Genomic DNA, 14664 nt, shown 5'->3' on the forward strand with positions numbered 1-14664 from the left:
TCCAGCTGCTATGTATTCGGCTTCAGCCGTACTTGTGGCAATAGAGTTTTGCTTTTTACTAAACCGAGACACAATTCGTCCTCCTAGGAACTGACAGGTTCCTGAGGTACTTTTTCGATCAATCCGACATCCAGCGAAATCAGCATCTGAGTATCCCACTAGATCAAATGATCCATCTTTTGGATACCAGAGACCTGACACTTTGCGTTCCCTTAAGATATCTTAATATCTTTTTAGTTGCGCTTAGGTGACTTTCTTTCGGCTTAGCTTGAAATCGTGCACATACACCAACAGCAAACGAAATGTCAAGTCTGCTTGCTGTCAGGTATAGGAGAGAACCAATAATACCTCGAAAGATTGTTTGATCAACATCCTTTCCTTCATTATCAATGTCCATTCTGAGGGATGTGCTCATTGGAATTTTAACCGAACTTTTTCCATCAATGCCAAATTTTCGGATTAGATCCTTGGTATATTTGGCTTGATTTATGAATATTCCATCTGGGCATTGTTTGACTTGCAAACCCAGAAAATAGTTCAGTTCACCCATCATACTCATCTCAAATTTGCCTTTCATAAGATTGGAGAATTTTTCACACAAGATTGGATTCGTGCTTCCGAAGATAATGTCATCAACGTAGATTTGTACCAAAAGAATATGGTCATTATCTTTTATACGAAAGAGTGTTTTATCAACCACTCCTTTCGTGAAGCCGCAATTGATAAGAAAGTATGAGAGAGTATCATACCAGGCTCGTGGAGCTTGCTTTAAGCCATAAAGAGCCTTTTTGAGATGATATACCTTTTCAAGCTCATTATTGATTGCAAAGCCAGGTGGTTGTTCAACATACACCTCTTCTTCAAGAAGTCCATTTAGGAACGCGCTCTTGACATCCATTTGATAGACTTTGAAGTTCTTATAGGCTGCAAAGGCTAGAAATATGCGAATGGCTTCCAATCTAGCTACAGGAGCGAAGGTTTCATCAAAATCAATACCTTCTTCTTGGCAATACCCCTTAGCAACAAGACGAGCTTTGTTTCTAACAATGAGCCCATCTTCACTCATTTTGTTTCTAAACACCCATTTAGTTCCAATGACTTTCTGATGAGATGGTCTCGGGACAAGTTCCCACACCTTATTTTGTTCAAATTGATGGAGCTCTTCTTGCATGGCTATTACCCAGTCTGGGTCTTTTAGAGCTTCTTCTATGGTTTTTGGTTCCGTTTGTGACAGAAAACATGCCATCATACTTTCATGCAAAGAGGCTCTTGTTCTTACACCTTCTTGAATATTTCCAATAACCTGATCTGATGGATGATCTTTTAACCATCGAAGGTCTGGTTCAAAAACATCTTGTTGATCTTGAGCGTCCATTTCAGGAATATAAGGTAGATCAATGTAAATCATTGGTTCAGATGTTGTGATAGATGAAGGATCATTCTGTTGAATTCCAACCTTTTCTTGAGACACAGGTTCGGGTTCATGAACCTTTAGTTGATATTTCATGTAGGACGAGAGTATGTCTTCTTCATCTGAGGTATTTTCTTCAACAGGTTGCTGAGGATTTTGATTTGATCCTGATGGGTTCACCTCAGATTGTTCATCAAACTTGACATGAATGGATTCCTCAATTACCATTGTTCGTTTGTTTAGAACTCTGAATGCTTTGCTTACAGAGGAGTATCCCATGAATAACCCTTCATCAGCTCTTTCATCAAACGCTCTTAGATGATTCTTTCCGTTGTTATGTATGAAGCACCTGCAACCAAAGACATGAAAATAACCGATACTAGGTGTTTTACCTTTCCATAACTCATATGGTGTCTTGTTGTGAGATTTGTTGATCAAGGATCTATTTTGTGTATAGTATGCCGTGTTTATGGCTTCAGCCCAAAATCTCTTAGGTAGTCCTGAGTGAGAGATCATCGTTCGTGCAGCTTCTTTCAAGGTTCTGTTTCTTCTTTCGGCTACTCCGTTTTGCTGAGGAGTTCGTGCTGCCGAAAGTTGGTGGAAAATTCCATTTTGCGCACAAAATTCCTTTATGACTTTGTTGACAAACTCCGTTCCCTGATCTGATCTTATTCGTATTATTTTGAGCTCCTTTTCTGTTTGAAGTTGTCTCAAAAGATTTGGAAGAGCTGTTTCTGTTTCATTCTTCTTTTTCAAGAAAAGCACCCATGTATATCTTGTGTAGTCATCTACTATAACAAGAGTATACTTTCTTCCACTCAAACTTGCTGGATCAACTGGTCCAAAGAGGTCCATATGTAGGAGGCTTAGAGATCGAGACTTTGTATCTACATCTTTTGAATTGAAGGAAGACTTGAATTGTTTTCCTTTTTGACATGCCTCACATATTTTATCTTTCTTGTAAGATGCTTCGGGTAGCCCTCTTACGAGATTTCTCTTGGCAAGCTTGCTTATCGTCTTCAAGTTCAGATGACTTAGTTTGTTGTGCCATTCTTGATTGAGATCTGCATTACTTCTGGCTACAAGGCAAACGTTAGCATTAGAAGAATTTAAAGATAATACATACATATTCTTCTTTCGTTGGCCCGTTAAAGTGTCTTGTTATCTTTCGTGTTCACGATTTTGCATTCGTCTTTGAGAAATTCTACTTTGTATCCTTTGTCACAAAATTGACTTGTGCTTAGAAGATTGAACTTCAGTCCTTCAACATAAGAGACATCTTGAATGGTTATTCCCTTGTTGATGATGTCCCCTTTTCCACGAGTTTTGCCGCTATTTTCACCTCCAAAGATAACTTTGGGTCCGTCAAATTCCTTAAAGTTGCTCAACATTGTTTTGTCACCAGTCATATGTCTTGAGCATCCACTATCAATATACCATATGACCTGTTTTTCCTGCATCAAAGATTATGTGTTTTTAGGTACCCATTTAGTTTCGGGTCCTTGGGGGTTAGCAGTTAACTTTGGAACCCATATTAACCTAGAGTATCCACGACTCATCCTCGGTCCTTTATATCCATTTGAAGTGCGATAATCATAATGGATGCTGGCAAAGACTTTAGCATTATATTTCTTACGTTGATCTTCCTGAGGAAGATTTTCATAATGCTTGAGATGATTGGTTTGTTTACGTAGATGAATCATTTCAAATACTGCTCTTGGGAGAGGTTCTGGGTAATCAAACCAATCTTCTTCTGATGGCCCAGTCCATCCATTGCCATACCCAGATCTTTTGAAGGATCTTTCAGGTTGTCTGATTTGTCCGCTTCTTGAGATTCCTTGTGCAGGATTCTTTCGTGTGAATTTCGAACGATATTGCCTCTGGTTAACGTTCGTCTTTTTATTGGATTGAGTGTTCCAGTTAGCCTGACCCTTTTTATGGCGTAGATTCTGTTTATTGCCATTTGGTCCATTCCTTTTGACATAGATTTGTCTAGGATTGCCATTACTAGATTTCTTCTTTCCAGATTCCACAATTCGTTGTACAGCCATTGATTGTGGTGTTTCTACATTGTTAACTACCATCATAGGCTCAGACATCTGGGTGGGTCCTTGAACAAATGCGGCCTCGAAGCTTTCGTGTGAATATGCATTCGTGGGTTTGTTCAATTCGACTTGTGAAAAGGAGCTGGGATTAAAACCAATTCCAGTTCTTTCCCCGGGCAGTCTGGATTCATTCATCATTCTATCCATTAAGTTGGATGAATTATTGAATTTATCTAAAACTTCAAGCAATTCTTGCTCTCTCTTCTCTTTTGCTGTGCACAGCTCCTTTAGAGTGAGAACATCTTTCTCAAGCTGCTCCTTAGCAATGACTAGCACATTGTTCTCAATACGAACTTGCTTTAGTTCATTATAGCTAAGCATGAGCCGAGAGTTCTCCTCCTTGAGTTTGGAGTAAGTGTTATTTATCACATTGAACCTCCTTATCATTTCGGTGACAGATTCATTGGAGGTAAGACTTCTCACAGAACTCGACTCAGCTGAATAACAAGAGGATGAATGACTATTTACCTCGTCTTCATCTGCCATGAGACATAGTTCGTCTGACTCTTGACTGAATAGGCATAGCAGTCCTTTCTCCTCATCAGTGCTTTCGTCTTCTGAACTAGAGCTTGAGGAGCTACTTTCGGTTGCGACTGTGTCAGAAGTTTCGTTTACTACCATTGCCTTCATTCTTCCTTCCTTTCTGGAGTTTGATGATTCAGGTTTGTCGCTTCTTTTATATCTTTCTCCAGTCTCTTTTGAGGGACTTGTGGTAGCATTGTTATCTTGATGTTTGCTTACTATGGGATGCGGGCAGTTCGCCTTGAAGAGTCCTGGCTTTCGGCAATTATAGCACAATATCTGAGAGTCCATGGTTTCAGATTTTGAGGTTTGAGGGAACTTCTCATGCTTCTTTCGGTGGCTCGAACGTTGTGGATCTTGAAAGTTGTTCTTTCTCATGAATCTTTTCATTTTCCTGACAAATAGTGCATATTGTTCATCAGATAAAAAATCACAAGAGTTAGGTTTCGACCTGTTGGATGTTGATGCTGATTGATTTGCCACGAGAGCAATGTTTCTTGTTTCTGAATCTTCGGCATCTTTTGGTTCATGTTCGAACTCATAAGCTTTGAGATCACTGAAAATTTTGGCAGTGCTTGTTGTTTTCATATCTCGACTGTCCCTCATTGCAATGACCTTCATTTCCCATGATTTAGGTAGACCACGAAGGATCTTCAGATTCATTTCCTTCTCAGTGAGTTCTTTTCCAAGATCTGATAAATCGCCCATCAGTCTGGTGAATCTAAGTTCCATATCCATGATTGATTCATTTGGCAGCATTTTGAAATCTTCGAATTTTTTCATAGCTATTGTCAGCTTGTTGTCCTTTTCTTGCTCGTCTCCTTCTCCCAACCTCATTAGGACATTCCACACTTCCATAGCATTCTTGCATTTTCGGACTCTCGGAAACAGGGAATCATCCAGAGAGTTGTAGAGAATATTTCTTGCTACATTGTCCAGATTCGCTCTTGTTCTTTCTTCTGAGGAGTACTGATCTTTTGGTTTTGGTATCATTTGTGGGGCTCCTGCTCCCTGTGCGGCTGCTTGAGCATTCGCCATCATGATTGTGATTGGTCCGGTGGTTATGACGTCCCACATTTCGTCATGAATGGAGCATAGGAGAGCCTACATTCTTAACTTCCAGTCATCAAATTTAGCAAGACTAAATGCAAGTTGTTTGGAGCGATGAGCATGTTCCTTTTCCATTTTAAAAAAAAAAACGTGCAAAGAAATTATGCAAGATTTTCAAGAGATTTTTTGAATAGGGATCTACCAGGCAGTAAATGCAAAGCCTTTACCGATCAAGGTATTGGCTCTGATACCACTTGTTGGTCCCGATAGAATGAGATGAGAGTCTAGAGGGGGGGGGGGGGGGTGAATAGACTCTTTTCGTTAGAAGCCCTAAACGTCACCTTTCGGTGTCTTGGCGCAGCGGATAAGATAGATTTGTTTTAGATACTTTGCATGAGTTTGCGTAATTAGACAAACTTTCGGTAACTATAATAAAGGAATGATATGAGAGCAAAAAGAAAAGCGTAAGTAAAGAGATAGAGAGGACACGAGATTTTATAGTGGTTCAGCCAATGTTGCCTACTCCACTCTTCTTCCACAACTGTTGGAAGGATTGCACTATCACTCTTAGTACAAATACACAAAGACTTCCTTGATCACTAAGCCGGACAGCCTTCGTAGGTTTTTCAACTCCTCGAGTTTACTTCGCCTCTATCAACTTCTTCTCCTGAGTTGAGGTTGGTAGAAAATGATTTCTTGAACTCTCCAACGATGAGGTCTTGACTCTGAGATATGATTGCTTCAAATAAATGTCAAGACTTCCTTGAGGTGTAATACAAAAGAATCTTCAAGTAGCTTAGCACCTCAAAACTGGTTCACAAAAGCTTTTAGTAAATTGTAGACTTTTCAAGAGCTTTTGTAAGTGAGTAAGTTGAGTGATAATGAACCAGCACCTTCTTAGTTGATGAAGGTGAGTTTATATAGGTGATGAAAATCCATCCGTTGGAGGGAGATGAAATTTTCGAACCTTTCAACCAGTGGACAAGGACCGGGGAGCTTCATGCATTAAATGCTCCATTAATGAGGTTGTACCATGTAGCCGTTGAAGGTATGGAAAGCATTGGGGTTTTTTCCTTTAGCTCCAAGAGATGGTACATCTTCATTTAGTGCTTATTGAAAAGTGTGTCCCATAAGATGAAGTCCTTATTGTCCTAGGATGTTGTCAAATCAGACAGGTGAATCATTCTTCTCGTTGTTGAAGAGAAGTAATGCTTGATAAAGATCGTCTTTCACCAACACTGTCCTTTCGTGCTTGTTGACAACTCCTGCTTGATTCTTGTTGTTGTTCTTCATGTCTCGTGTCTTCTTTCACCTTGGAGACCCTAACATCTAGTCATAACTCATTTTCGTGTGTTTGTCTAGCTTAACACGAATTACAGAGGAGTTATGGCAACTTTCGTCTAGGACGAAAGCAGCGATTAAAAAAGCTAATGGTTAGGGGTTTACTTTTCTACAATACATTGGTATCATCAAAATCCTAATACAATGTTCCTAACACGGTTTAGAAATTATGAATCTACAATATAGATTTTATGAATTTACAGTATAGAAATTATGAATTCGAACCGTGCGCACCTTGCATGGTTCACACGGTAGCACAACATAACGTTTCGATACTATACTCGAGGGCATTTCACTTAAAAAGAAAAAAAAATAAAACAAACAAAACTTGTGACGTTTTTTGAAAAAAAAAAAAAATTGTTCAAATACAATTATTTTTTCCAATTGCAAAATATGATTATATAAATCCGAGTACTTATTTTTTATTTTGAAAAATACAAATCCAAATGATAACTTGGAAACAATTTTGAGTAGGAATTATATTGTCTTGCCTACAATATCTGATGAAATCAACAAGAACAAGAAACAATAATATTGGTAAAAATAGAGTTAAAGAATGTAAGATTTACATGGTTCGGCAATGTGCTTACACCCATGAGAGTAAAAAAAAAAAAATAATTAGTTCATAGCGATGGTGATCGTGGTGATACCTTAGCTTTGGGATATAATTAATGTATTTCTAGGACTCTAATCGTTGTACAATGGGTCTGCCCAAATTGTTTCACTCCTATTGGACAAACTTATATTCCTAATCCCTATATGAGACAAACTTAACAATATCTTCTCGAGCATGAATTGCGAAGCGGGATGAAGGAAATGATAAACAAATAATTCCATTACAGAAATCTTATGTAATTTGAGTAGATCAGCGCATGCTTTTATTGTAACTTTGTTGACAATATGTAACGTAACCTTGAATTAGTTGGAATTTGAATATAATGTTCAATAAAAGAAACAGTGCAATTTTGTAAAACAGATCGTGAGTACAGTAATGAAGAAAAGGAATTCAATTAATTAAATTGACGGAGAGGAAAAACTAAATTGAAGAAATGGTTTTCAAAAAAAAAAATGAAATTTGGAGAAATGAATTGAAGCTAGTTCAAAGCACCGCAGACTTTCCTAATGATCCCATTTTGACCCGTGAACGGCTGAATTTCAGACATTTTAATCATGGCTGATGCAAAATCTTCTTGAAATGCCCGAGAGCTCCTAGCGTACTCTGAAACAATACTGTCAGTTGCTCCACCGCTGAATAGAACTTGATCCGATTGAAGCAGACCTTTCTTTTGCAATAAGTTCTTATAGTAGTTGTTATCAAAGGAATTTGGGGTCACTAAATCAAGGGGTGCCAAATTCCCATTTCCGGTGTCCATTGGACATTTGCGTCTTCTAGTGCTAGCAAAACCGGAATCAATGTTAGTACGGTTGCCGTAAATTCTATCGCAAAATAGGAAGCATTGAGCTTGGCCGAGAGTGTGTGCACCAAACAAGGCAACCATGTATCTTGTGTTAAGGCCTTTGCTAGCGAAGCTGGATATAAGTGTATCCAAATTTGCGAAAGGGCTAGGGAGATCTATGTTACGACTAGCTGTGGTTGAATCTCTTCTTCCCAGCTTCACTGTCCAAGACGGACCTCCCGCAGCAACAGTGGCATCACGTGCAGCCACCGACAATACATCAGCACAAGATACAATACCAGGACAAGCTTTCTCTAGCTCGCGCTTGGCAGCCTCTATCACGTCGTAACCCCTGGCAGAGGCATGGTTTGGCAACGCCGTCTTTTCGCTCTTAATGGTTGGTGACTCGTCCAGTAAGATGGAAGCGTCGCAACCCTGAACAAAGCAGTCGTGGAAATGGAGACGAATCAAGGAAGCGGCCATACGACGCTCACGGGACACGGCTTGCCTTACGGCATCGCGAATGATGTTTAGAGCGTTAGGGCATGTGTTGTCGTAAAACGTAGGGGATAGCTGCTGCTGCTGCGCTTGGCATTGCGAGAAGGAGGAGAGCAGCAGTAGAAGCAAACACGATAAAGCTGTAGTGTATATATGAGAAGCCATATGTATATAGAGAAATGGCGCTGGGATTGTAGGTCTGATCTGAAATCAATGATTGGGTTGGTATAATTATTGAGAATGGGAAAGTGGAACGAAGTGTATATACTTGTTGCAGGGAGGCGGTGGCTGTTGTTAAATATATATACTCCTAATCAGATAAGGAATGATAAAAGGAATATTATATTATATTATATTATATTATTCACAATAATATAGAGAGGGGCTAGGGAGAATAAATATTAATTCTAGTGTGAATATATATGATTAATAATAACTAATGTTTAGAAATTAAAATTGATGAAAATCATGAACGGAACAATCAAGTCATATACTCTAGGGTCCTTTCCCTGTGATCAGGCCGGGTTCACTTCTTTTCCGTCAATTAGTCTTTTCCCGGCCTTTATATCATTTTTTCATCGACCATATATTCAATCTTATCTTTTTCGATTATTATATAATATATATTTTGACCTTTCGATTATTAAAAAATGTACTTTCTTCTATGGTCCGTACAGCACTGTGTGGACCATGGTCCACAGAATACTTTGTCCAAGTTTTATGTCGCTTGATAATTATAAAGCTATACCACTACTACAAAACACACTTACCACGGCGGTTATTTTTATAAATACACGGCGGTTCTTGAAGTGCCGTGTAAGTGACCGCCTTTGTAAATAAAAACTTTCTACGGCGGTTGCTAAACGCCGTCTAATATCACGATGTATGTCGTGTAATCTCAACAATTATATGTATAGACGGCGCTTTTCTTGAGGAACCGCCGTCTATTCATATGTATAGACAGCGGTACAATATAAGAACCGCCGTCATAGACGGTGGTTCAATGTAAAAACCGCCGTCAATACATATGAATAGACGGCGGTTCAATGTAAGAACCGCCGTCTATGCATATGTATTGACGGCGGTTGTCTTGAGGAACCGCCGTCTATGAATAAGTATAGACGGCGGTTATCTTGAGGAACCGCCCTCTATGCATATGTATAGACGGTGGTTGTCTTGAGGAACCGCCGTCTATACATATGTATAGACGGCGGTTGTCTTGAGGAACCGCCGTCTATACATATATTTTTCACCTAGGAATCGCCGTCTATACATATATTTTTCACCTTAAAAGAAAATAAAATAAAATTACATTATATATTCGATGGCTCCTGGGGTCGGGACCCTGTTCCGATGGTGCCATGGAATCAAACTTCACGTTGGTTCCCAAGTACCAAGCGCACCACAATCAGAGCTCCTGGGGTCGCTTAGTTCATCTCACTAACGTGTCACCTCACCAAGGTTCCGACACGTCTCGGTCGCTTAGTTCATCTCACTAACGTGTCACCTCACCAAGGTTCCGACACGTCTCGCAGCGCTTCTCGGGACCCTGTTCCGATGGTGCCATGGAATCAAACTTCCCGTTGGTTCCCAAGTACCAAGCGCACCACAATCCAAGCTCCTGGGGTCGCTTAGTTCATCTCACTAACATGTCACCTCACCAAGGTTCAGGCACGTCTCGCAGCGCTTCTCGGGACCCTGTTCCGATGGTGCCATGGAATCAAACTTCCCGTTGGTTCCCAAGTACCAAGCGCACCACAATCCGAGTTTTGCTCAGGGTTCAGGGCGGCTCAGAGCCCCAAGCCCAAGGTGCAATGTAAGGCCAAGGATCATTTTTATTTATCAACAATATTCCAACCCACGCTTGGGATGGGAATCGATCCCTAGCCTGCCTTTTTGAAAGTCCATACTGGATACCATCAGACCACAAGGGAGATAGTTAATTATGCTATGTAGGAACATAATATATGTGCACATGTATATAATTAGAAAATACTAGGTTTTCTTGGATTAAGAAACTATTAAGCTTAATGAATAATATTGATTTACGAAAATTTAATAAAATTAGTCGTATGCACATACGGTCCTCGTACAATGCCCAAAAAATATGGAGTATCACACCTTTACACGGCGACCGCCGTCTATTAAGTGACGTAAACATATATTAGAAGGCGGTTATTTAAGAACCGCCGTTTATTAAATGACGTAAATATATATTAGAAGGCGGTTATTTAAAACCTCCGTCTATTAAGTGACGTAAATATATATTAGAAGGCGGTTATTTACAACCGCCGTCTATTAAGTGACGTAAATATAAATTAGACGGCGGTTATTTAAGAACCGCCGTCTATTAAGTGACGTAAATATATATTAAAAGGCGGTTATTTAAGAACCACCATCTATTAAGTGGCGTAAATATATATTAGAAGGCGGTTATTTAAAACCGTCGTCTATTAAGTGACGTAAATATATATTAGAAGGCGGTTATTTATAACCGCCATCTATTAAGTGACGTAAATATAAATTAGACGGCGGTTATTTAAGAACCACCGTCTATTAATTGACATAAATATATATTAGACGGCGGTTATTTAAAACCGCCGTCTATTAAGTGGCGTAAATATATATTAGAAGGCGATTAATTAAAACCGCCGTCTATTAAGTGACGTAAATATATATTAGAAGGCGGTTATTTACAACCGTCGTCTATTAAGTAACGTAAATATATATTAGACGGCGGTTATTTAAGAACCGCCGTCTATTAATTGACGTAAATATATATTAGACGGCGGTTATTTAAAACCGCAGTCTATTAAGTGGCGTAAATATATATTAGAAGGCGGTTATTTAAAACCGCCGTCTATTAAGTGACGTAAATATATATATTAGAAGGCGATTATTTAACAACCGCCGTCTATTAAGTGACGCCGTATATAATAGACGGCGGTTATTTAAAGACCGCCGTCTTTTAAGTGTCGTAGTATATAATAGAAGGCGGTTATTTAAAGACCGCCGTCTATTATGTGCCGTAGTATATAATAGAAGACGGTTATTTAGAAAACCGACGTCTATTATGTGTCGTAGTATAACAAAATATAATAGAAGGCGGTTATTTAAAAAACCGCCTTCTATTAACCGACGTAGTATATCATTTCTGTAGTAGTGTATATTCAAGATGAACACAGTTCTATATTCATAATTAATGAACTATATGTTCATAATTATAAAGCTATATATTCATAAATTTTGAACTTCATATTCACAATTATTGAATCTCTATATTCATATATTTACAGAACTATATGTTCATAATTGTGTTCACAACTCTATGTTCATAATCATACACCTATAAGTTCATCATTTTTGAACTATATATTCGTAGTTATGAACAGTTTTGGAACTGTGTCCACCTTGCAAGGTGGACACGGTTCCACAGCATAATTTGCCATTTATGAATGTGTATATTATTAAGTTTATTTCATTAATTTCGCTGAAAAATATTTTAATCAGTGGCAGTGATCATTTAGAAAAAATCTTCTTGGAATGCCCGAGAGCTCCTGGCGTACTCTGAAACAATACTGTCAGTTGCTCCGCCGCTGAATAGAACTTGATCCGATTGAAGCAGACCTATATGTTCATCATTTTTGAACTATATATTCATAGTTATGAACAGTTTTGGAACTGTGTATATTATTAAGTTTATTTCATTAATTTCGCTGAAAAATATTTTAATCAGTGACAGTGATCGTTTAGAAAAAATTTGTTAAAATACTCCACTAATGGATTTAAGTCTTCATACATTCCAAATAATTGGATTGTATGATCAAAAAAAAATTTTAATTTTGAAAATTAGTTAATTAATTAGGTCCATTATTTTGGAAATTTTGGTATGTCAGCTAGTGATGATGGTATCGAATGCATTCATTGTTTTATTAGATTTTAAAAAATTCAAGAAAAAGAAATAGATTTAGATGCGCGAAACGCGCACGTGTCTTACTTTTCCTTCATTTTTCTCTCTCTAATGGGGCCCAAAATGTGTCCTGACATATGACTGCAAATGGTTGAACACATGATCGTTAAGAACATTTGAGGCGCAAAGAGTTGATATCTCGTTTGATGTCTTCACGATTGCATTTCGCTCCTTGCAAAAATTGGCCATCTACGATGTTGTTTCCTCACTTTCACTCATTCATCTTTGATCTTTGATTTGTATATGCTCAAGAAAATTTTTATAATTGGAAATTAGTTAATTAATTTGGTGATTTTGGTATGTCGGCTAGTGGTGATAGTTTTGGATGCATTCATTGTTTTGTTAGATTTAAAAAAATTCTAGAAAAAATAGAACTAGATTTACTCGTCCCGTATATGCGTGAAACGCACATGTGTCTTGCTTTTTCTTCGTTTTTCTCTCTCTAACGGGATTGAGACGATCTCACAAAAGTGTTTGCATTCCTTATGAAATAGAATTTATATTCATCTAAATTTTGTTTCCTCAATCAAGCATGTCCAAAAGGAATAGCATAATTTATCAAGATAATCCTAAGAATATAATAGTTATTTTCCATACAATAACAATAACTCATCTAGTTATCTCTTTGGATACTATAGGCAAATTATGCCGTGCAACCGTGTGCACCGTGCATGGTGCATACTGTTGCAAAACGACGCCGTTCCAAATTTAAAAAAAAAAAAAATCCATTTTTCATTGCCGTTAACGGCGTTAGGCGATTTCCATTCGCATTCAAACATTCTTTTCTCCCTTTGCAATCACACAGTTTAGAAATTATGAATCTACCATACTTAAATAATGAATCTACAGTGTAGAAATTATGAATCTACAGTATTTGATTTGTGAACATGTGATAGAGCTATATGTTCATAAATTTATAAATATATGTTCATGATTACAGAGCTATATGTTCATAATTTTCGATGCTCATATTCCCAATTGTTGAACTCTGTATTCACAACTCACAGAATTATATGTTTCATAATTTGTTAACTATACAGTTTAGATATTATGAATCTACAGTACATAAAATATGAATCTGCAGTATAGAAATTGTGAATCTTCTATATAGAAGTTATGAATTTCTTGTGTTTAAATTATGAATCTACGGTTTAAAAATTATGAACCTACAATATAGATTTTATGAATTTACAGTATAGAAATTATGAATCTACAGTATAGAAATTATGATTGGAACCGTGCGCACCTTGCATGGTGTACACGGCTACACAGCATAACGTTCCGATAGCGCATTTCACTTAATAAAAAAAAACTTGTGACGTTTTTTAAAAAAAAAAAAACAAATAATTTGTTCAAATACAATTATTTTTCAAATTGCAAAATATGATTTTATAAATTCGAGTACTTATTATTATTATTTTTTTGTAAAATACAAATCCAAATGATAACTTGGAAACAATTTTGTGTATGAATTATATTGTCTTGCCTACAAAATCTGATGAAATCAACAAGAACCAAAAACAATAATATTGGTAAAAATAGAGGTAAAGAATGTAAGATTTACATGGTTCGGCAATGTTCTTACACCCACGAGAGTTAAAAAAAAAAAAATTAGTTCATAGCGATTGTGATCGTGGTGATACCTTAGCTTTGGGATATAATTAATGTATTTCTAGGCATCTAATCATTGTATAATGGTCTACCCAAACTGTTTCACTCCTATTAGACAAACTCATATTCCTAATCCTTATATGAGACAAACTTAACAATATCTTCTCGAGCATGAATTGCGAAGCGCGGGATGAAGGGTTGAGATTAATAAGAACAAGAAAAATAATAATGGCAGTAAAGGATAAAGAAGACAAGATTTACGTGGTTCGGCAATGTGCCTACATCCACGAGAGTGAATGTATTTCTCTTATTATTTGTGATGGTGATACAGGTGATGAGATACATTGATTATATTTTATAGGCATATAATCTCCCTTTCACTCCTATTCCTTATATGAGACAAACTCATATTCCTAATCCTTATATGAGACAAACACAACAAATCTCCACCTTGGCGAATATGCTCTCTCTAAGAGAAAAGATAACTCAACAAATCTCCACCTTGGCGAATAAGCCCTTCAGGAGAAAATACTTATCTAACCATCTCCACCTTCGCAAATAAGCCCTTTAGGAGAAAAAACTCATCTCATAGTCTCTCCTGGATTAGGACCACCATGTTCATTTAACATCTGGAAACACCCAACAAGTCCAAACAATGTTTGAACTTGTCACTAGTAACTGCCTTTGTCAACATGTCTGCTGCATTCTCACTTGTATGAATTTTCTGCAACAAAATCTCACCAGAAGCAACAAACTCTC

The 14664-nt window shown here is 37.5% G+C and overlaps 1 protein-coding gene across 1 annotated transcript; it reads right to left on the minus strand.

Moving 5' to 3' along the window:
- Positions 1-7453: 7453 nt before the first annotated feature.
- Positions 7454-8489, minus strand: LOC109154050 (lignin-forming anionic peroxidase-like). The gene is made up of 2 exons (XM_019301928.1): positions 7519-8489; positions 7454-7478 (listed from the first exon to the last, which is right to left on the minus strand). The coding sequence occupies exon 1, from the start codon at positions 8487-8489 to the stop codon at positions 7524-7526; it is 966 nt and encodes a 321-aa protein (XP_019157473.1). The 3' UTR covers positions 7454-7478; positions 7519-7523.
- Between the last annotated feature and the right edge of the window lie 6175 nt (positions 8490-14664).

The sequence above is a fragment of the Ipomoea nil genome, unplaced genomic scaffold (assembly GCF_001879475.1).
Source record: "Ipomoea nil cultivar Tokyo-kokei standard unplaced genomic scaffold, Asagao_1.1 scaffold2580, whole genome shotgun sequence".
Lineage (NCBI taxonomy): Eukaryota > Viridiplantae > Streptophyta > Magnoliopsida > Solanales > Convolvulaceae > Ipomoea > Ipomoea nil.